We start from the raw sequence: 24,217 nt of genomic DNA, 5'->3' as shown, positions 1-24,217 counted from the left end.
AAAATTAGCTGGGCATGGTGGCGCGTGCCTGTAATCCCAGCTACTCAGGAGGCTGAGGCAGGAGAATTGCCTGAACCCAGGAGGTGGAGGTTGCGATGAGCCGAGATCGCGCGGTTGCACTCCAGCCTGGGTAACAAGAGCGAAACTACGTCTCAAAAAAAAAAAAAGAAAACCAAGTATTTTATCACTTTTTTTTTTTTTAATGAGAAAAAGTATGTCCTACGTGGTTACATAACTTAAACATAACAGTTTACTCAGTCCTGATCAGTGGAGACATGTATCTTCCACAGCACTGGTGTGTATTAGCGATATTCTAGGAATTCATTGTTGACTACCTGGTAATGAAATATAAAAATTTCAGTCAATATTTGCTGTCTGTGGTAGGTCTCTATCTTACCTATAAGGAAGACTCAGTACTGTAAGAATACACTTAAAACTTGGCATGAAGTTTTAGTGCCAAAATCTATATTGATCTCTTATTGATTTAACATTCAACTCTGTTCGAATGTAACTCTTTGCCATCCGTAGGTCACTTTTATATCACAAGTTCAAACTCTATTGTATCCCATTGATTTTATGAAGCAATGTACGGCATGGTAAAGTAGTATCCTTTAACACTATGCTTCAAGTCCCGAAATAGGTCAACATAGTCTCAATACTTTAATAAAGTGATTTTAAAAATTCCTGTATGCCATTGCCTGTTATAAACTGCATGCCTAACTAGACAGGTAGGGAAATTTACAGATTGACTTATTGTACATCAAGACAAATTGGGCATTAAATTCAAACCTCAGGAAGCCCAAGGTAATGGACCAGCTTCCTGAGTCTAAAGAAACCAAATACAACGAAAACTCCTAACAATTCAAAACAAATTTCATACGCTTTTGAGTATTTTAGCTGTATTCTGTTTCAGAATATATCTACACTATTCTTTTGGTATTTTGCATTTTACCTAAAATATGTTAGTTATAGCTGTCCTAAATGGAATTTATTATACTTACATAATAAGTATAGTCGTGTCCATTTATAACAGCTATATCTGACGTATAAGGGAACACTTGAAACAAAAAGAGATCTTGGTGTATGTGTGAGAAGGCCAAGACTAGACTGTTTCCGTGTCTTCTGAATTCATTGGGAGATAAACTAAGATGTTTTTTCTGCATCTCCAATTTCTGTGACTGTGGTGTGTTAGCCTGGTATTCCACCACGTATACATTTTTAACACAACATAGATTTCATGAGTTTGTGGCTTGCCTGAACTTCCTTTTTAAAATCCCGGACATTTGCAGATGAAAATAATCTTCGTTACTTTTAACATTGCATTTTACCAAATATTAAAAGAAATGTAAATGTTTTGCCGATTTATTTCAAGACATTCTAACTTTCCAAAATCTTTACCAATACAAACCCACATGAGTTAGGTCATTTGGAGAGTTAGTGCAAACAGGCACCTCTTTGTAGTAAGCTTGGTGAAGATAAAGCATTTCGGCATATGTTCTGCCACAAAGCATTTGGGGGTCTTATGTTAGAGCTTCAGAATTCCTTCTGAAAAGGACAAAAGAGAGACTTCCTGTCATTTCCACTGGTTTCTGCATGTGGGACCAAAATGAGCAAATTTAAACAGATGCAAATAGTAAGGGGAGGAGACAGTGTCACATAACGTTTTACATATTTCTTCGTATCCAGGTTGAATTGAAGTCAGTCTCTTTTTGGAGCTTTCAGAGTATACTTCCACTGAAATTACAGCATGCTTGAATGGTTTATTTCACCAATATTTGCTTATGGAAATAAAGGGGAGTGCCAGAGGAGAAAGGAGAGGAGGAGTGGAGGAGGGGTTTGAGGTTGAGGGAGGCTCTAACCACAGCACAGAGCACGGCAACCTTGTCTGATGTGATCATTAACCTTCCTGGAAAACGCAGCTGGCAGTTCTCTGAGCTTTGTCATTAGAATGTGAAGACAGCCACAAAGATATTGCACAGACTATTTACAGATCGGTTTGGTTTACACTGAGAGCCATTGCTCCACTTTTGTGCGGTAGGAAAATGAGATTTCAGAAATTCCTTTTTGCATTTTTTATTTTTCTTATGAGTCTTCTCCTTATCAGCGGACAGAGACCAGGTAGGCCTTTGATAACATTTGTACAAGTAACTTGTTTTGCCTGTTTGCATCCCTGGGTCTCTGGGCATGATTGTGCTTATCTGAAATCCGCTTAGGTGTGCTTGTGGTTAGTAGTATTGGGGATAAATGCGTAGGACTTTGAAAGTATGCTATCCATCCTGTTGGGTCTATTATTTCAATATTTTAAAAATAGCTGGACTTTGAAATGATAAGTATTTTACCACTTTTTTTCTAAATGCAAAGAAAATAGATCTCTGAGCTGTTGTAGATATGTTGTCTTTACAAGTAAAATGAAACAGAAATGTTGGTCTATTCATTATAGAGGTAAAGAAATCTATAAATTTTTAGGTAAAATGGAAACTCCAAAGAATTTTATTTATAAGTATGTTGCTGGCCGGTGTAGGGACTGAATTAACATACAAAAAGCATAATGTGACAAAATGCAGATGAAATTTTAAAACAAGTCAATAGCTGTTATTTCTAGTTATATAACTAGGCATGTCACTTAAAACAATTAAGTACAGTTGTTGTTATGCTTATAGAGCCAAAAAGTGTCAAAAATACATATGATAAAGATATATTAATTTACTTGACATGTTTTCAAAGATGATATTTAACAGAAATTTAGTACACAAAATTATTCTAATGTACTTTTACTTCAAAACCAAATAGCTAAGATTTCAAAGAACTGGTAAGTTAAAAAAAAAAGGAAAGAATGAAGAAAAAAAAAGAAAAAAGGAAAAGAAATTAGAAAGTTAAAAGTTTTCTGACTCAGGAAAATCACAAACCCAACTTTAAATAAAAAGGTGGCAATATTTACATCCAAATATGTTAGATTATTCACTTGCTAATATACTTCACCAGTTAGAATAGAAAATGACGCATTACTTGTTAAAAATTCAGACTTCGCTTTTTAGTTAATTAGAAGTTTGACCACTGTGAGTTTATTTTAAATTATGTCCCCTGGTCTGTTCTTTTACATAAATTTAAAAAAATGTTCCAAGACAGCAACTTTGAGAAAGCAGCTTGATCCCTTCTTATTGTTTACAGCAGTCACTATTCAAACCATTTATACTTTTCGGAAACACGGAATAGCTTGGACAATGTTCTCACAAAATATTTGTGATTAATTTACTACATAAAATAAAAGGTCTAGGAGCATTTAGGAAAAAAATCATGTAAAAGGAGGAGGATATTACTCTTTAGACTTGGTATATTGCTTAACGATAGGGATTAAATAAATGAATAAATGTAAAAGAAGATCTCGTTAATAACATGAACTGTTAGGAATGCCCCTTGTGTATACGCATCACATTCGTTCTTAATTTCAGAATCACATCTGAAGAAATAGCAAGTAACCACAGTCTAGTTTGGTTCCAAAATATATGTTTACATTGTCCAGATTAAACAATAATTAAACTTCTGAAAATTGCTCCTAATGTTTCTTTTTCCTTCAGTCAATTTGGCCATGAGAAGAAAATTGCGCAAACACAATTGCCTTCAGAGGAGATGCGTGCCTCTCCATTCACGAGTACCCTTCCCCTGAGGTATTTCTGACAGAAAATGGTTGTGCTACGTTTATGCAATGTTCCAAGACAGATATAACAGAGAATGTTTATTCACAGTTTGTAATATGTGATAATGGCTTGTGGTGATGTCAAGGCTTATGAGATACATACCAATAAATGAAAGAGTGAAATGAATGACATGACTTTTGAGAATTGCTTTAACAGTTAAGGAAGAAAATTAGACATACGAGGTCAATGTAAGAAAATCTTGAAACTGTTGAATCTGAGTAACAGCTATATTATTGTGGATGTTATGCCAAATAAGCTGATTTCCCATTAAGACCACTGTGCATGAAAGCATTTGGATGTATTCACCCAACACCAATGATGAACTACCATCAATCCTTTAGGGTTTCTTTTTCTCTCTTCTCCTGTCATCTCCTCTCCTTTCCTTTCTTCTCCTCTCCTCTCCCTCTCCTCTTTTCTACTCTTTACTTTGAGATGGGGTCTTGCTTTGTCATCCGGGCTGGAGTACAGAGATGTGATCTCAGCTCATTGCAGCCTCAACCTCCTAGGCTCAAGTGAACCTCCCACCTCAGCCTCCCAAGTAGTTGGGACTACTGGCGTGTGCCACCACTTGGGTAATTTTTGTATTTTTTGTAGAGATGAGGGTTCTCCATGTTGTGCAGGTTGGTCTCGAACTCCTGGCCTCAAGTGATCCACCTGCTTTGGTCTCCCAAGTGCTGGGATTTCAGACGAGAGCCACCACATCCAACCCTCAGGATTTATTTTTTTCCAAAAGTATTTTTTTTAATAGAAAAGGTACACTTAATATTAATGAAATGGCAGCTTTCCAGCCTCATCAATAGTAGTAATCTTGATAGTCGCATCTTAAGGATAAATTCTGGTAGAGTTTTGCTCCTTCCTTTTTTGTTTTTATACACGCTAAATAATTTTACACTATCACAATTACCAGTAATACTGTTTGAATCAGTTAACTTCAAACACTGTCCAAGTTTAAGTCACTGCATACTAAAAAATGCACATTTAAGATACATATTCCTTTAAAAATGCCACAGAAATATTTCCCTTCTGGTTAACATACACAGGCAGTGGCTAAATTAGCTTATTCAATTGGCCTATAGAGTAACCTTTATGGTTCCATTCATTCAGTGGAAAGAACGGTTGCTATGTGTATTGTTTAATGTATGCCTTTCAAACCTGGTGAAAGCCCTGTAGTAGAAAATTAAATGAAGGAAGAGCAACTCAGTAATACGCATTTATCAAAAAGCCTGAGACAAAAAAAGTCAAGTTCTCTTCGCCAATATCTATAACAAATTAATTTTTGTTATCAAAACATGAAAAACAGCTTTGGTGGAGGAATTCAGAAAGATACAATAAGAAGTTTCTGAGAAGCCAATTAATGGTGATTGAAACACACTTTTAAAAGATTTTCTATGTTAAAGTATCTCTTGGTGTGTGTTAATAATGCTTCCAGCACAGCACTGTAGTCTCACGCATAAAATAATGGTAAAAATACGTGCTTAAGAGGACTGGAGACACCCCAGATTTTTCCAGCATTCCTTCATAAATAACAAAGAGGACAGGACAGATTTCACAATAACAAGAGAATTCCTGCATATACAAAGAAAGGTACCTTGCAAAATATAAACACGAGTCTTTAGATAGCCACAGATTATCCTCCAATCACATACCATAGAAACTAGTGTTAGAAGTAAACAAGTGTAGTGAAATTGAATTTTTAAAGTTGAGGGAAATTTTGACCTATAAATCAAGTTTGTAAACCAAAGGGAAATTTACATAAAAACTATGCAAACTACTTAATAATAGCAACCCTTTACAAAAGTTGGCTGATAGTTTATAAAACTGCTTGGGTTACAGCATTCGTCTTCTCAGTTTTAGGCTAGTTCTACAATACAGCTACAATTCTTTGATGAGTGTTTTAAAAAGTCACCTGTTGGAATCTACTGTAAGAGCTAATATAAAATAAACATTAAGGGCCAGGCGCTGTGGTTCATGCCTATAATCCTAGCACTTTGGGAGGCCGAGGTGGGTGGATCACCTGAAGTCAGGAGTTCAAGACCAGCCTGGCCATCATGGTGAAACCCCATCTTTAAAAAATAAAAATAAACATTAAGATAATTTTCCAAGACCTTGCTCAACCAGCACTATAATAACAAATGCTACCTTCAGATCTGATAACAGAATTCTCACTGTGCCAAATACTTTCACATTTTTTATATGTTTGGCAACAAAAGCACTTTGATAATTGGGTAAATGTACTGTAAAGCTAGGTAGTAGACTCTAAGGCAAAAACACTCCTTTCATTTATCTTCCTCTATTTTTTCGGATGCTTTAGATAAAATCACAAGGGGTTATCTGATTCAGTTAGGATCAAGTAAGACTTTGTAAAAGGATAGGTAAGGTAAACAATTGACTTTGGAAGCTTTCCAGATTAACCTTCTAGAGTGTTTAGACCTTTAGTTCATTTATTAGGAATGTCATATTATCTTTACTCTGTCAATTTTTCCACCTCCTAGGGTCATCCTCAGTGATCCCAGCCTATGCAACTGAATTCATTAGACAGAAAAATCTGGGCATAGGTACGCAGTTGCAGTTCATTTCCTTGATTTCTTTTCTCAGAAACATTTTGGCATCACCTTCAGTCCTAAGTGATTTAGAGTGAAGGAGAACAAGAGAAAGGGTGTCAGGAAATGGAAGTCTGCAGGTTATTGTGAGGACCCTAGAGTAGGAAATGAGGTAGGGACTTAAGACTGGAAGGACTTCTTGTTTCCGATAGTAAAATCTCACCGCATTAGTGCTTTTATTTATAAGAATGTACTCTAAGGCCAGGTGCAGTGGCTCATGCCTGTAATCTCAGCACTTTAGGAGGCGGAGGTAGGTGGATCGCTTGAGTACAAGACTTCAAGACCAGCCTGGGCAACATGATGAAACCTTGTTCCTACAAAAAAAAAAAAAAAAAAAAAAAAAAAAAAAAAAAAAAATTAGCAAGGCATGGTGGCGCGTGCCTGTAGTCGTAGCTATTCGGGAGACTGTGGCCTCCAGAGAGGATCATTTGAGCTCAGGAGTTTGAGGCTGCAATGAGCTATGATTGTGCCATTGCACTCCAGCCTGGGTGACAAAGCAATACTCTGTCTCTTAAAAAGTACTTAATTAATATGTTCTCTAGTAAACTGCATACCCTGTCAATAGATACTCTAGCTAGCTTTTAATAACAATAGTAATACTTGTTCATGGCATAGAATGTATTTCTAACAGTATAGAAGAATGTAAAGTCAAAAGTAAAAGTTCCCCACTCTATCCTATTGCCCATTTCATGTTCTGAAGTAATGACTATGAGCAGATTTTTGCAAAAAGTATCTTTTAATACATTATTTTTAATTGAGTCCAGCTAATACCCTTTTGTCATTCTCAATTGCTATTCAAACAGTGCTTCTAGTTTCCTGTTTTTCAATTTATTCTGACCCCCTTGCAGTCATTGACATCTGACCCCCTTAACCAAACCTGCCCTGCTTCCCAACTTTTCCTGTGATTGTCCTCGCATCTGGATCCTTCTCACTCCATTATCTCTACCTCTTGGGTTTCACTGCATAGAATCTCTACTTTTGCGGAGCATTTCATCTCTAGCTTTAGCTGGGCTCTCTGGGAATAACTCTTCTGCAATTCATATTCCTATTCAACTATTATTTCAAACTAATCACTTCTAATTTCCTTATACTTCTTAGTCTCCTTTTCCAACTCACAGCAAAAGATAAATCCTCTTCGTGGTGAAAAAGGAGGTCACTGGTTGGGCACGATGGCTCACGTCTGTCATCTCAGCGCTTTGGGAGATCAAGGCGGGTGGCTCACAAGGTCAGGAGTTCAAGACCAGCCTGGCCAATACGGTGAAACCCCGTCTCTACTAAAATATGTAGCCAGACATGGTGGCGGGCGCCTGTAGTCCCAGCTACTTGGAAGACTGAGGCAGGAGCATTTCTTGAACCCAGGAGGTGGAGGTCGTAGTGAGCCAAGATCACGCCATTGCACTCCAGCATGAGTGCAACAGAGCAAGATTCCATCTCAAAAAAATAAAAAATAAAGGAGGCTATGAAGCCTCAAAATCCAACCTTGCCCTCAAACTACAGACATCTACAACTACAATGCTTATTTTATGTTCCCTTCTAGTCTTTCTTTCTCTCTCTCTTTTTTTTTTTTTTTTTTTTTTTTTGAGACTGGATCTTATTCTGTCACCCAGGCTGGGTGCCATGGCATGACCATAGCTCACTGTAGCCTCAAAGTCTTGTGCTCAAGTTATCCTCCTGCCTCAGCCTTCCAAGTATCTGAAACTACAGGTGTGTGCCACCATGCTTGGCTAATTTGAAGATTTTTTTGTAGAGACAGGGTCTAACTTTGTCACCAGGCTGGTCTTGACCTTCTGGGCTGAAGCAATCTTCCTACCTTGGCCTCCCAAAGTGCTGGGATTACAGGCATGAGCCGCTGTGTGTGGCCCCTAGTCTTTCAATAAAAGGCACTTCTCTTGGGCATGGGTAATCTCCCTACACATCAAGGACGTTGATCCAGCAATTATACTCCCTTGCTCCCCCAGAATGTTCAATATGTCAACACTGACCTATTTCATCTAAAATTAAAAAACATAAAAAATAAAAAGATGAAAAAACAAAAGAGAGAAAGAAAGAGAAAAAAGAAAGAAAAAAAGACAGAAAGAGAGAAAGAAAGAGCAGGGAAGAAAAAAGGAAAGAGAAACAAGGAAAGAAGGAAAGAAAGAAAAAGAAAGAGAAGAATAAAAAAGAAACAAAAGAGGGAGGAAGAGAAGAAAGACGAGTTCCACCTGTGAGCCCACAGTGCTCTCTAGTGACCAGCCCATGTTCTCTTCATCTCTTCACAGACACACTTTTTGAAAAGGCAGCATTTTCTTTTTCCTCCCAACTATTTTCGACACATGGCTCCCCTTTTCATTCTGGGGAAGGTTCATCATGACTTCCTTCTTCTGAATCCAGTGAATGTATTTCAGTCCTAATCTCAGTTCTTTTGCTGTAGATCAAATGATACGCAAAATAATAATGATTTGACAAACAACACGTTACAACATGTACTTTTCCAGTCTTATCTGTTACCTCGTTCTTTCCCCTTTGCCTGTCCCAGAGGGGATAAAAGTGAAGTCTGTGTTTGGACCAACTGGATTCAAGCTCTGGCCACACAGCTCACTCTCTGGTGATCATTGGTGAGTCATTTATTCTCTCTAAGCTTCCCGCCACTGCCAGATCTGTAAGATGAAACCTGTCACGGCACTTACCGTATCATAACAATACTTTGCACATAGTAAGTGCTAAATGAATAGTAGTTAGCCTCATTATAACTTTAAAATCAGTCCATTCTTCACATCTTAACTGTTCTTCAAGATACTCTTTTACCTCAAATGCATATTTTTTCACTTTTTTGCTCAATATCATTCATCTTTTAGAAAACCTTCCCTGATTTTAAAACCCCTATCGGCCGGGCGCGGTGGCTCAAGCCTGTAATTCCAGCACTTTGGGAGGCCGAGGCGGGTGGATCACAAGGTCAAGAGATCGAGACCATCCTGGTCAACATGGTGAAACCCCGTCTCTACTAAAAATACAAAAAATTAGCTGGGCATGGTGGCACGTGCCTGTAATCCCAGCTACTCAGGAGGCTGAGGCAGGAGAATTGCCTGAACCCAGAAGGCGGAGGTTGCGGTGAGCCGAGATCGCGCCATTGCACTCCAGCCTGGGTAACAAGAGCGAAACTCTGTCTCAAAAATAAAAAATAAAAATAAAAATAAAAATAAAACCCCTATCAATTACAATAGATAGATATGCCCAGTTTTGCTCTCAGATCACTATTTACATACTTCTGTTGAAGTCCTTAACCCCATGCATTAGAATGTGTTTACTGACTGTGTAGTTCTCCCTCTTCCCTCCGCATGCTGTAAATTCCATGAAGCCTGAGAGTGAGTTTTATTCGTCTTTGTATCTTCTGTCAAAAAAAGTGTCTGCAATACAGCAGGCACTGCATTAGTCGTTTTTTCATTTGTTTGTTTGTTTTGGTTTGGGTTTTGGTTTTGGTTTTGACAGAGCCTTGCTCTGTTGCCCAAGCTGGAGTGCAGTGGTGTAATCTCGGCTCACTGCAACCTCTGCCTTGAGGCTGAAGGGATTCTCCTGCCTCACCCTCCCAAATAGCTGGCATTAGTGAGGTGCAACACCACACCTAATTAATTATTGTATTTTTAGTAGACACAGGGTTTGACCATGTTGGCCAGGTTGGTTTCGAACTCCTAACTTCAAGTGATCTGCCTGCCTCTGCCTCCCAGACTGCTGGGATTGCAGGCACGTGGCATCATGCCCAGCCTCATAAATGTTTCTAAAAGAAACGAAATGGCCGGGCTCGGTGGCTCAAGCCTGTAATCCCAGCACTTTGGGAGGCCGAGGCGGGTGGATCACAAGGTCGAGAGATCGAGATCATCCTGGTCAACATGGTGAAACCCCATCTCTACTAAAAATACAAAAAAATTAGCTGGGCATGGTGGCACGTGCCTGTAATCCCAGCTACTCAGGAGGCTGAGGCAGGAGAACTGCCTGAACCCAGGAGGCGGAGGTTGCGGTGAGCCGAGATCGCGCCATTGCACTCCAGCCTGGGTAACAAGAGCGAAACTCCGTCTCAAAAAAAAAAAAAAAAAAAAAAAAAAAAAAAAGAAACGAAATGGGCCTGGTGCAGTGGCTCACGCCTGTAATCCCAGCAATTTGGGAGGACAAGGCAGGTGGATTGCTTGAGATCCGGAGTTCGAGACCAGCCTGACCAACATGGTACAGCCCCATCTCTAATAAAAATACAAAAATTACCCAGATGTGGTGTCAGACACCTGTAACCCCAGTTGCTCAGGAGTCTGAGGCAGGAGAATCACTTGAACCCAGGAGGGGGAGGTTGCAGTGAGCTGAGATCACACCACTGCACTTCAGCCTGGGTGACAGAGTGAGATCCTGTCTCAAAAAAAAAAAAAAAGAAAAAATGGAAAAAGAAAAAAAAAAAAGAAAGAAATGAAATGAAGCTTTTACTTATTATCTTTTAATTTAAGATAATAAATTTAAGCCTTGTTCTCACTAGACACACACATGCATTTTCAGATTTATTTTCTAATATTTCTAGAATGGAACTCTGATTTTCTATCTCTGTGGTGGAGATATTTCCTCTTCTAGGAATTCCTTCTCTCTTCAAGTCCAAACAGTCTCCCTCCCCGAGAGTCATTGTAAAGCTCATTTTCCTCATGAGGCCCACCCTATTCAGTTAGTTTACAATAACCTTCATCCTTGTAACAATCACAGCCCTTTTATTAGTAGGCCTTTAAAGCCATTTATCACATTCTACTTTGTTTCTTTAGATTTTTATCAGTATTAAGATGTGAGCTCCTTGAAGACAAGATTTAGCCCCTACAGCTTAGGGTACAAGCCTTTGCTTAATGTGAATGGCCTGAGAACTGCCTTAAATATGGGCATTCCTGTGTGGACTGAAATATCTGCAAGACATATTGCATAAAACTAAAGGAAATACAGAAAATTACTGTTTTCTAAATTAATCACAGTCCAGTGTCCAAAGGTCATGCTTGGGAGACAAACCTAATGCCCCTAATTTAATTATTAAATAAAACTTTCCTGTAAAGATTAGGATGCCAGCTGGCCACAGTGGCTCACACTTGTAAACCCAGCACTTTGGGAGGCTAAGGTGGGAGGATCACTTAAGAACAGGAGTTTGAGACTAGCCTGGGCAGCATAGCAAGACACTGTCTCTACGAAAAATACATTAGCTGGCATGGTGGTGCATACCTGTAGTTCCAGCTGCTCAGGAAGCGGCGGTGGGAGGACTGTTTGAGCCCACGGGGTTGAGACTGCAGTGAGCATTGATCACACCACTGCACTCCAGCCTGAGAGACAGAGTGAGATTCCATCTAAAAAAAAAAAAAGAAGAAAAAGATTATAATGCCTTAATAATAAATATATTTACTTATATACTTATATATCAAATACATAAATATGGTGATGTTTATATAATAAACATGTATTATAATAATTGCATATTCCCATAAACATGTATACAATGTTCTAAAGTTTCAAAGTTTTCTTTTTAATTTTTCTTTGAGGTAGAGTTTCGCTCTTGTTGCCCAGGTTAGAGTGCAGTGCAGTGGCATGATCTCAGCTCACTGCAACCTGCACCTCCCGGGTTCAAGTGATTCTCCTGCCACAGCCTCCCGAGTACCTGAGATTACAGGCTCATGCCACCACACCTACCTAATATTTTTGTATTTTTAGTAAACACAGTTTTTCACCACGTTGGCCAGGCTGGTCTCAAACTCCTGTTCTCTGGTGACCCACTCGCCTGGGCCTCCTAAAGTGCTGGGATTACAGGCGTGAGCCACCACGCCCGACCAGTTCTCCGTTTTAGAAACTCCTTACAAAATGTGTAACAATTCTTTCCATAGATAGCTAAACTAGCTGCTCTCTACCATGATGTTCAGGAATCTAAAATTTATTTTAGCATAAATCCCATCTACTTCATTTCCCCACCTTAGCCACCATGGAAGGCATGGTGGTTCCTTCGTTGTGCTGAGGGTCCCCTTCTCCCACTAAGGTTTCTTAGGAATTTCAAGCTGCCACTTATGCCTTTACTTCATCTTCCCTCTCTGGATCATCATGTCAACCTGGAGGTTTAAATGGTGATAAGCCGATAGGCTAAAACAAACAATACACACATGTACATCCAAGTACCCCTTAGTCAATGCTTTCATGATTTTTCTGTACTCACTGTCTCCGATTCATCATTTTGCATTCACATCTAAATCCACTTTAATCTGTCTTACACCTCTTTTACAATGATCCTTATCTTTGTAATTTTTTTTTTTTTTTAATTTTTGCTCTTGTCACCCAGGCTGGTGTGCAATGGTGCCATCTCGGCTCACTGCAACCTCTACCTCCCAGGTTCAAGTGATTCTCCTGCCTCAGCCTTGCAGTAGCTGGAATTGCAGGCATGTGCCACCATGCCCAGCTAATTTTTGTACTTTTAGTAGAGACGGAGTTTCACCATACTGGCCAGGCTGGTCTCCAAGGCTTGACTTCACGTGATCCATCCGACTTGGCCTCCCAAATTACTGGGATTGCAGGCCTGAGCAACTGCACCTGGTCTGATCTTTCTAAATTAATTGACAAATTATAGTCTTCTTCCTGATTTCACATCAGAACTTAGCAACTGGGTACTCAGCCTGTAAAATTCCCTTCCCTTCCATTCCAGGGCACCATACTCACTAAATTCTCACCTGATCCTCTGCCTCTCAGGCAGGCTGTTCTACCTTGCAAGGTATAATAGAATGTATCTCTACTCTCTCCTGCCCTGTTTCATCCTATCCTGTAGACTCAATTACCTCATTACACTTAATTATCATACTCCTGAGACAAAAGAAAAAGAAGATGATCACTCAGATGAGATCAAGCCAGGGCTATTTATTCCGAGTTACATAGCAAGGGAGTCAGCCAGCATCACTTGGGTTTGGCAGAGGACCAAGACAGGCAGAGAAGCAGGAAAGCTTCCTTGTGAGAAAAAGGGAAGGCTTTAGGTATGATGTGACTAAGGAGATCGTTGGTGTGGGAAAGCTGGACCCAGGCTATCCAGAAGCAGGATATCCCATTTAATTTGCAGAATATATGTGGTTTTCTCCAGTTAGTCCTAAGTTAGAATCCAGGGAGGAGGGATGAAAAGAAAGCTCGTGGTTATTGACGGAATCTCGACCACCTGGGACCAGCTGCTGCAGAGGTTGTGATTTGGCTTCCTGGGCTGGTAGCTGCAGATTGTGGGTCAAGCATTAATATGGGATCTGGCCATTGTACACTTGTACATGTTCAGTCTGCCAGTTCCCAATTTGTCACCAGTTCATGTCACACAAGCTCAACTACTGTTTACCTTGCAGCAACCTCCTCACATCCTCTTCTGCTTCTCTTTTATCCATTCTTCGTATCATGGCTTCTATACTGCTTCAGCTCCTTTAGTGATGGCTCATTACTTTACAATTGAAATAAAATTCTGACTAAACCACAAAAGTGTTTCTTTGTGAGTTTGTCAAATATGTCATGTTCCTTACCACTTCAAGGTTTTTACACATTATTTTCTCTGCCCAGACATGCTTTTTTCCTACTCTTCACCTTTCTACTCAATCAAAATTTTGATTAAATGTCACTTCACTTGAGTGTGTATGTGTCTCTGTGTGTATGTATATATAACTTCTTTTTTTTTTTTTTTTTTGAGATGGAGTTTCGATCTTGTTGCCCAGGCTGGAGTGCAATGGCAAGATCTCAGTTCACTGGAACCACCATCTCCTGGGTTTAAGCGATCCTCCTGCTTCAGTTTCCCGAGTAGCTGGGAATACAGGCATGTACCACCACCCCCAGCTAATTTTGTATTTTTAGTAGATATAGGGTTTCACCATGTTGGTCCAGCTGGTCTCAAACTCCCAAGCTCAGGTGATCCACCAGCCTCAACCTCCCAAAGTGCTGGGATTACAGATCAGCATGCCTGGCCAGGGTTTTGCTGTTGTTGTCCAGGCTGGAGTGCAATGACGAGATCTTGGCTCACTGCAACCTTCGCCTCCAGGGTTCAAGTGATTCTCTTGCCTCAGTAACCTTGTTGGGTGGGATGGGAGTGGGGGTGAGGTGGGGGACATGGAGGGGTTGGAGTTCTTTAGGTATCACATTTCACTTACATCAAAATTGTGCTGGAGTTTAGTTCAATTTTTTACTTAGTCTTCATGTTTTTTTCTAATGGCAACATTTTTATTTACACAAAATTATATATGTATAAATATGACATGTATACACATTATTAAAGTACATCTGAAATCCATGTACTGCTCTGTCTTTTACTTAGATGTATTTATTTGTACGTATGGAGACAGGAAGTTATTTTTATTTTTATTTTTATTTTACTTTAAGTTCCAGGACACATGTGTTAAAACACAAGTTTGGGGCCGGGCGCGGTGGCTCAAGCCTGTAATCCCAGCACTTTGGGAGGCCGAGGCGGGTGGATCACTAGGTCGAGAGATCGAGACCATCCTGGTCAACATGGTGAAACCCCGTCTCTACTAAAAATACAAAAAATTAGTTGGCCATGGTGGCACGTGCCTGTAATCCCAGCTACTCAGGAGGCTGAGGCAGGAGAATTGCCTGAACCCAGGAGGCAGAGGTTGCAGTGAGCCGAGATTGCGCCATTGCACTCCAGCCTGGGTAACAAGAGTGAAACTCCATCTCAAAAAAAAAAAAGAAAACACAAGTTTGTTACATAAATGTGTGCCATGGTGGTTTGCCACACCTATCAACCCTTCACCTAGGTATTAAGAGACAGTCATTTTGAATGACACTGTAGTCCAGTCAGCCCTCTATATTCATGGGTTCTTTATTAATTCAGCCAATGGCATATTGCAAATATTTGTGGGGGGGGTAAGAATGGCGGTATCTGTACTGAAGATGTTCAAACTTTTTTCCTTGTCATTATTCCCTAAACAATACAGTATAACAACTATTTACATATTGTTTATATTGCATTAGCTATTATAAGTAATCGGGAAACAATGTAAAGTACATGGAAGGCTGGGTGTAATTTATATGCAGATACGACACCATTTTATATAAGTGACTTCAGCATCCATGAATTTTCTTATCCAAGGGAAGTCTTAGTTCTCATGGATACTGAGGGATGAGTGCATTTCACTGTATGGAGAGCCTTAATTTATTTACCTTGACTTTACTGATCAATATTTATGTTTCATAGTATTTATGCTGTTTTGAACAATGTTGCAGTGAACAGGCATGCATAAATATTTAAACATATGTACACTTTTTTCTTACAAAATGTTCCTAGAAGTGGAATTTTAGAATATGCATATTTAATTTTTTTTCCAGGTATCATTTACACACCAAACGATTTACCCATTTAAGGTGTACAATTTAATGGCTTTTACTATACTCCTAAGTTGTGCAACCATCACCATGATCAATTTTAGAACATTTCATCATCCCGTAAAGAAACCCCATACTCATTAGCAGGTACTCCCTATTTCTCCTCAGCTCTCCAGTCAGTCCTAAGCAAACACTAACCTACTTTCTGTCCCTAGAGATTTCCCTACACTGGATGTTCCATGTAAATGAAATCCTGTGATATGTGGTCTTTAGGATTAGCTTCTTTCACTTAATGTTTTTAGGGCCTATCCATGTAGTAGCATGTCTCGGTACTCCACACCAATTTATGGCTGAATACAAATCCATGATGTGGAAAAATCACATTTTGTTTTTCCAGTCATGTTGATGAATATTTGGGTTATTTCCACTCTTTGGCAAATATGAATACTTCTGTTGTGACTATTAGTGTATAAGTTTTTGTAGGAGCACATGTTTTCAGTTCTCTGGGAATAAAAGAGAATAATTGTTGGGTCGTATGAGGAACTGCCAAGATGCTTTCCATGGCAGTGGCATCGTTTCCCATTCCCACCAGCAGTAGATACGGGTTCTAATTTCTCCACATACTTGCCAACACCTGTTATTATAGCTATCCCAGAGGGTGTGAAGGACAACTGATTGTGGTTTTAATTTGCATTTCCATAATGACTAAAAATGCTGAGCGTCTTTTCCTGTGCTTATGGGATATTTGTGTCTCTTTGAAGAAATGGCTATTTAAATCCTTTGCCCATTTTTCATTTGGATTATTTGTCTTTATATTGTTGAGCTGTAAGATATATATATATATTCTGAATATAAGACCATATATATATATATATATATATATATATATATATATATATATTCTGAATACAAGGCCCTTATCTGAAATGTAATGTGCAAATATTTTCTTCCATTCTGTGGATGTCTTTTCCTAGTGGCCTTGGAGCAAAAAATGTTTTTAATTTTATTGAAGTCAAATTAGTCTATGTTTTCTTTGGTAGCTTGTTCTTTAAGTATTATATATTTTTTCAAAAGAAATTAATTGAAAGTCACAAAGATTTACATCTACTTTTCTCTTTCTTTTTTCTTTTTTTTGAGGTGGAGTCTCACTCTGTCACCCAGGCTGGAGTGTAATGTTGTGGTCTCGGCTCACTGCAACCTCTGCCCCCTCCGGGTGCAAATAATTCTCCCACCTCAGCCTCCCGAGTAGCTGGGACTATAGGTGTGTATCCACACCCGGCTAATTTTTGTATTTTTAGTAGAGAAGGGTTTTCACCATTTTGGCCAGGCTGTTCTCGAACTCCTGACCTCATGATCTGCTTGCCTTGGCCTCCCAAACTGCTGGGATTTCAGGCATGAGCCACTGTGCCCATCATTTTTTCTTGTTATAAATCTATTTCCGATTGTTAGTTCTTCTCAAGTCAGTTTTGGTAATTTTTGTCTTTCTAGAAATTTGTCTGTTTTATCTAAGTTATCAACTTTCTTGGCACACAGTTGCTTATAGTATTTTCTTAAAATTATTTTTTTTTCTGTAAAGTTAGTAGCGATGTCCCTTCTTTCATTCAGAGTAGTAGTTTGAGTCTTTTCTCTTTTATTCTTGGTCAGCCTAAATAAAGTTCATCAACGTTGTTGCTATTTCCAAAGGGACAACTTTGGTTTTGTTGATTTTTGCTATGGATTTTCCACTCTCCAGTTTTTTCGTTTCTGCTGTAATCATTATTATTTCCTTGCTTCTGCTTGATTTAGGTTTTGTATGCTCTTCTATTTTTAGTGTCTTAAGTGAAATGTTAGGTATTCAACTGAGATCTTTTTTCTCTTTTACTATAGATGTTTGTAGGTATAAATTTCTCTCCAAGTGCTACTTTAGCTGTATTCCCTAAGTATTCATTGTCTATTATCTCCAAGTACTCTCTTTTTCTCTTTTAGGAGTTGTTTAGGAGTGTGTTGTTAATTTCCATATATTCGAGAAGTTCTCAGATGTCTTTTGTTATTGATTTCTAATTTGATTCCATTGTTGAATCATCTATTTCTCATTTCAATTCTGCCAGATTTTGCTTCGTGTATTTTAGGGCTCTGTTTTTTAGTATATACATCTTCATAATTGTTCTGCCTTCCTCAACTGACCCTTTTAGTATTATAAATGTCCTTCTTTGTCTCTAGTAACCATTTTTGGTTAATTTTTAAAATTAACCAAATTGTGTTAATTTTTATAACTGACATTATTAGTATATCCACTTCTGCTCTCTCACAGTTGCTGCTTGCGTGATATCTCTTTTTCCGTCCTTTGACTTTCAATCTATTTTTGGCTTTGAATCAGAAATATACCTTTGCAAAGAACATACGATTCGATCATGTTTGTTTGTTTGTTTTATCCAGTCTGACACTCTTTGCCTTTTGAATGGATTATTTTGTAAGTTTATGTTAAATTTTATTATTTACATGGTTGAACTTACATATGCAATTTTCTTCTTCTTTTCTACATGTCTGTGTCTTTTTTTGTTCCTCTCTTCCTCTTCTGCTTTCTTTGCATTAAATCAATATTTCCTTGGGTCTATTTTTTGTTTGGTCACCAAAAAAAAAAAAAGAATATTTTGCAGTGTAATATTTAATTTATTTGACAATTTTTTAGCTGGGAATGGTGGTTCATGCCTATAATCTCAGAACTTTGAGAGGTTGGGGCAGGTGAAACACTGCAGATCAGGAGTTTGAGACTAGTCTGGCCAACATGGCAAAACCCCGTTTCTTCTAAAAATACAGAAAAATTAGCTGGGTGTCATGGAGCACACCTGTAATCAAAGCTACTCAGGAGGCTGAGGCAGGAGAATAGCTTGAAGCCAGGATGCAGAGCTTGTGGTGAGCCAAGATCATGCCACTAGTCTGGGTGACAAATATGTATATATTGCAAGTTTGATAAGCAAAAAACTCCATCTCATTTTCATTTATTCATTTATTTTTTACACAACACACATACACACATGTATATATATATTTTTTATTTCTTTTTTTTTTTTTTTTTTGAGAAAGAGTCTTGCTCTGTTGCCTAGGCTGGAGTGCAGTGGCATGATCTGGGGTCACTGCAACCTCTTTCTCCCGGGTTTGAGAAATTCTCGTGCCTCAGCCTCCTGAGTAGCTGGGAATATAGGTGTGCGCCACCATGCCCAGCTAAATTTTGTATTTTTGTTAAAGATGGGGTTTCACCATGTTGGCCGGGCTGGTCTTGAACCCCTGGGCTCAAGCAATCCACCCGCCTTAGCCTCCCAAAGTGCTGGGATTACTGACATAAGCCACCATGCCCAGACACACATACACGTTTTTTCGAGTTGAGTTCTTGCCATGTTTTCCAGGCTGGTCTTACTTAAACTTCTGTGCTGAAGCCTTCCTCTCACTTCAGCCCCCCCAGTATGTGCGAGCCATCATGCCTGGCCCATTTCATTCTTATGTTCCAATTTAGGCAGTCTGAGTTGAGAGACATAATTCCAGAAGAGGCATCTGCATATTTGTATTGCTAAATTAATCACAGTTAACACCCCACCATGACTGTGAGATGTGAAATGAAAGGGAGGTGGAAGCTTCCAGAAATGAAGCAAGAAGCTGCCTTCATGTCTTTAGGAGGAGGCCAAAAAAACTACCTAGGGAAATAGTGACACCAATAGTTCTCCTCCCATAAAAGATCACTTTTACTCTTATTTATTTATTTTTATTTAAAAAAAAAATTATCTTTAGAGATGAGGTCCTACTATACGTTGCTGTTGCCCAGGCTGGTCTCAAACTCCTGGGCTCAAGTGGTCCTCCTGCCTTGTCCTTCCAAAGTGCTGGGATTGCAGGAGTGAGCCACCGCACCTGGCCACCCTTTACTGTTTTTTGTTGCTGTTGTTGTTTTGTTTTTGTTTTTTCAAGACGAAGTCTTGCTCTGTCACCTAGGCTTGAGTGCAGTGGCGGGATCTTGGCTCACTGCAACCTCTGCCTACCAAGATTAAGCAGGTCTTACATCTCAGCCTCCCAAGTAGCTGAGGTTACAGACATGTACCACCACGCTCAGCTAATTTTTGTATTTTTAGCAGAGACATGGTTTCACCTTGTTGATCAGGCTGGTCTCAAACTCTGTCCTCAGGTGATTCGCCTGCCTTGGCCTCCCAAAGGTCTGGAATTACAGGCATAAACCACCATGCCTGGCCTACCTTTTACTCTTAAATGAAAATTAGATAATTATATTTTGCCACTAATATATATTTAAAACTTTCTGCTAAACACTAATTATTAAATAGTCTAACAGCATTAAAAGGTACCTAGGAAACATTTATCTCTTTAATAAAATACTTAATATTTTGGTTCTGATATCTTTTTGTTGGTGTGCTTCATGTAACTTTTGTAGTTGGTACAAATATCAAGAATAAAAATCCTGCCAGGCGCAGTGGCTCAAGCCTGTAATCCCAGCACTTCGGGAAGCCGAGGAGGGTGGATCATGAGGTCAAGAGATCGAGACCATCCTGTTCAACATGGTGAAACCCCGTCTCTACTAAAAATACAAAAAATTAGCTGGCCATGGCGGCGCATGCCTGTAATCCCAGCTACTCAGGAGGCTGAGGCAGGAGAATTTCTTGAACCCAGGAGGTGGAGGTTTCAGTGAGCCGAGATGCGCCATTGCACTCCAGCCTGGGTAACAAGAGTGAAACTCAGTCTCAAAAAAAAAAAAAAAAAAAAAAGGAATAAAAATCCCAAATATAAAGAGAAATGATTGAGATTGCTAATGTGGGTCACTGAGCAAATAAAGTTTATTAAGTAAAAAACAATTTAATGTAAAAGTCTCTTTAAAAGCCCAGAGGTCAGGCTCTGTCTCAAAATAAATAAATAAGATAAAATTAAAGCTTAAATTCAGCCCCTTGAAGACACATAGGTGCTGCATTTCTATTGAAAGGTAAGAATGTATAAAGTGCTTTCAGCACTGAAAAACACTGGTAAACTTCCATAGCATTATTTTAAAAAAATTAAGGCATGTGTTCATTGTTGCTCTGGATAGTATTTCTTTGATGTATTTGTTTCTCCCTTGCCTCCCAAATACAGATCTCTCTAGCTAACTTTACCGGATCTATCAGAAGAAGAAGAGGAGTGAAGCAAAGATACCCAACCACCCAAAAGCACTTCATGATGGCAACAGTGTGATTGCTTAGAAGTTCCTATATAAACAGGGAGCATTTGAAGGCATCTGGGATGGTTTATTAGTTTCACAGAATTTTATTCTTCTTGGTTTCTCTTGAGAGGGAAAATAACAAAAATTCAAAGGGATTCCAATCTGAAGCCCAAATTATTGGCCTACCTACCAAAAACATCTCATCTTTTCCTGCACATTATTATTCTCTTATGGATTAAAAGGCAAAAACCTTTTAGTGTCTTAGAATTCTTTCATGATAAAAAGTGCAAGAATTTAAAATGTTCCTTTTATACTCCTATAATTCTCCCAAAGTATTAACTTTGTATATGTTTCAGTAATTTTCTAAAAACTGCTCAATCTGAAAATGATTTCATTGACCATTTGGCTTTGTACAATAAGGAGAAAATGATTGATTCATTGATTACATATAGAGAAAGACTAAGAAAAGCCATTAATTGCTACCAATTTTATGATAGGCTTTAATGTTTATGAAAATATGCTTCTTTGATTTAATGAGTAATGTTGTTCATTTGTAGTTAAAAGAAAGCATGAAATCCTACTTGTAGTTCATTTTATGTTAAAATAAAACCATTTTTTGTTTTCGTTTTTGTCTGAGACAGAGTTTCACTCTGTTTTTTGCCCAGACTGGAGTGAAGTGGCACTCTCTTGGCCCACCGTAACCTGCACCTCCCGGGTTCAAGAGATTCTCATGTATCAACCTCCCAAATACAGGCTGAGATTGCAAGTGTGCACCACCACATCCAGCTAATTTTTGTATTTTTTGTAGAGATGGGGTTTCACCCTCTTGCCCAGGCTGGTCTTGAACTCATATCGGAACCATTCATTTTTGAACCTTTCTCATCATGTAATTATAAGGAGCCAATGTTTGATTTTTCTTTTAAGTTTTGCTGTATCTTTTATTATTTTGTATAGATAATTCCTTAAAAAGGCTTACTTAAAGTTGACATCTAAAATACAGTTATGCCAATGAAGTCCAATTCAGGGTGATATCTGTATCTAAAAGATGCGAGCTCATCATCCTAACAGGTTTTGTCTTGATGCTGTTCATCCTGAGATGCTGAGTTGTGGAAATACAACATCAGAAGGAATTAGGGATGTAATTACTCAAAAAGGAAACTATCCTGTCTAAATTTGAATTTTGTTGATAACTAGGTGTTCCCAGATGTAAAGCAAGCTCTTAATCTGTATTTATTGAAGGATTTTTTTTTTTTTTTTTTTTTTTTTTTTTTGAGACAAGATCTGGCTCTATTGCCCAGGCTAAAGTGTAGTGACATATTCTAGGCCAGGTGTCCCCAAACTTTTTACACAGGGGGCCAGTTCACTGTCCCTCAGACCGTTGCAGGGCCGCCACATACTGTGCTCCTCTCACTGACCACCAATGAAAGAGGTGCCCCTTCCTGAAGTGCGGCGGGGGGCCGGATAAATGGCCTCAGGGGGCCACATGCAGCCCGCAGGGCCCGTAGTTTGGGGACGCCTGTTCTAGGCTAAGTGCAACCCCCACCTCCCTGGCTCAACCAATCCTTCCACCGCAGCCTCCCGAGTACCTGGGACTAAGGCACTCACAACCACACCTGGCTAATTTTTGTATTTTTTGTAGAGACAAGGTTTTGCCATGTTGACAGGCTGGTCTTGAACTCAGGCTGGTGAGCTCAAGTGATCTGCCTCCTTGGCCTCCCAAAATGTTGGGATTACAGGCATGTGCCACAAGTTCATCTCTTGAATAGAAGTTTTACTTTGTAAACATTATAGAGTAGAAGAAACCATAAACTGTTAACCCTCATTTTCCTAAAATAAAAGGTTGGGGTTAATACAGATGTAATTTTAAATAGGAAATCTGACAACACTGTGCAGTTTGTCTCCCTTTCAAAGCTTATTAAAAGCATCTTTGCGGATGAATGGTACTTTCCACAAGTGCATTTGACTAGAAACATGGGCTATTCTCAATTATATTTATGTTTAAAATATGTACTTGCTTGTATATTTTGTACTAAAAAAGCCTTTATACGGTCAAGATATATCTCGTTCAATAGAAGTCTAAACTCTTTCAAGTGCAAATGTGCACATTCACTTAAAAGTTACAAATCAGTTTTACCATTGTAAAGTAATGAAATGGTTATACATTTCTTAATTGTGCAATAAAGCACTCAGTGATTTGAATGTCTATTGTCCTTACTTTGCATAAGAAATGTTCAGTGTTGAGTATAACCCAGTAGAAACGCTCCTGATACCTGTCTCTTTCTCCAGTGTTTATTGCTATTAATTGAGGCATTTAAGAAGGAATAGCCTTGATCCATCCCTTACCACTGCAGATCTTTTACATAATTCAACGTTATCATGACAAGGGCAAAGTTTCTCCCAACCAACGTCTACCAAACTCAATAACCAGCGCACATATGCTTGTTGACATACCGGAACAGATCCTTGACAAAGAGCTAACTTTTATTCACTGAGAGGCAAATGAGACCAGAGGGGGGCCCAATCTGTGTTCTTTAAACATTTTGAGCCAGTATTTTAAAAATACTTTTTCTTTTCTTTCTTCTTCTTTTTTTTTTTTTTTTTTTTTTGAGAGAGAGTCTCACTCTGTCACCCAGGCTGGAGTGCAGTGGCATGCTTCCAGCTCACTGCAACCTCCACCTCCCAGGTTCAAGCAATTCTGGTGCCTCAACTTCCTCAGTAGCTGGGAATACAGGTGCCTGCCACCAACGCCCAGCTAACTTTTGTATTTTTAGTAGAGACAGGGTTTCACCACATTGGCCACGCTGGTCTCAAATTTCTAACCTTAGGTGATCTGCCTGCCTCGGCCTTCCAAAATGCTAGGATTACAGGCCTGAGCAACAGCACTCAGCTTAATTACTTTTATATTAAAAGTTCTTTGTAATTTCCAACATTTTCAAAACACAAAGGCAGATACTTTTTACATAGCTTAGTCATGATAGTTAAGGGGATCAGTAGTAATGGTGCCACCCCAATTCGGATCCCAGAGGTGAGTCAGTGAGCAGACCAGCTGGAGGGTGGTGGACCAAAGAAAATTGTAAAGGCTGGTCCCTTTTTTCATGTTTTGACCCTCTCCTCCCCTCCCTTTTTTTGTTGTTGAGATGGAGTCTCACTCTATTGCCAGGCTGGAGTGCAGTGGAGCGATCCTGGCTCAATGTAACCTCGGTTTTCTGGTTTCAAGCAATTCTGCCGCAGCTTCCCATTTAGCTGGGACTACAGGCACACACCGCTACGTCTGGCTAATTTTTTTTTTTCACTTTTAGTAGAGATGGGGTTTCACCATGTTGGCCAGAATGGTCTCAATCTCTTCCCCTCGTGATTTGTTCACCTCGGTCTCACAACGTGCTGGGATTACAGGCGTGAGCCACTGCGCCTGGCCATTTTGGCCTCCTTACAGC

At 39.1% G+C, this 24,217-nt stretch overlaps 1 protein-coding gene across 2 annotated transcripts; it reads left to right on the top strand.

The window, feature by feature from the left end:
• The first annotated feature begins 1,877 nt into the window (after positions 1-1,877).
• On the top strand, positions 1,878-23,086 carry APELA (apelin receptor early endogenous ligand). 2 transcript variants are annotated; one of them, XR_012516959.1, is made up of 4 exons: positions 1,878-2,118; positions 3,576-3,665; positions 13,971-14,093; positions 20,717-23,086. XR_012516959.1 is itself a non-coding variant. In XM_010330568.3 (3 exons), exons 1-2 carry the CDS (start codon positions 2,043-2,045, stop codon positions 3,662-3,664), a joined length of 165 nt encoding a protein of 54 aa, XP_010328870.3. In that variant the 5' UTR covers positions 1,878-2,042; the 3' UTR covers position 3,665; positions 20,717-23,084. The 2 variants fall into 2 exon arrangements, 1 of the variants encoding a protein (XP_010328870.3); XM_010330568.3 differs by lacking the exon at positions 13,971-14,093 and having other exon boundaries at positions 20,717-23,084.
• The last annotated feature ends 1,131 nt before the right edge of the window (positions 23,087-24,217 follow it).

Source organism: Saimiri boliviensis, chromosome 3 (assembly GCF_048565385.1).
Source record: "Saimiri boliviensis isolate mSaiBol1 chromosome 3, mSaiBol1.pri, whole genome shotgun sequence".
In the NCBI taxonomy this organism is placed as follows: domain Eukaryota; kingdom Metazoa; phylum Chordata; class Mammalia; order Primates; family Cebidae; genus Saimiri; species Saimiri boliviensis.
The sequence above is the reverse complement of the archived record's forward strand: the minus strand, read 5'-3'. Positions and strand labels throughout refer to the sequence as shown.

Bases quoted from the DNA above. Each gene is read 5' to 3' on its own strand.
- APELA (XM_010330568.3), top strand. From the start codon at position 2,043: ATGAGATTTCAGAAATTCCTTTTTGCATTTTTTATTTTTCTTATGAGT. The intron at 2,119-3,575 runs GTAGGCCTTTGA...TTTTTCCTTCAG, and splicing joins TATCAGCGGACAGAGACCAG to TCAATTTGGCCATGAGAAGA.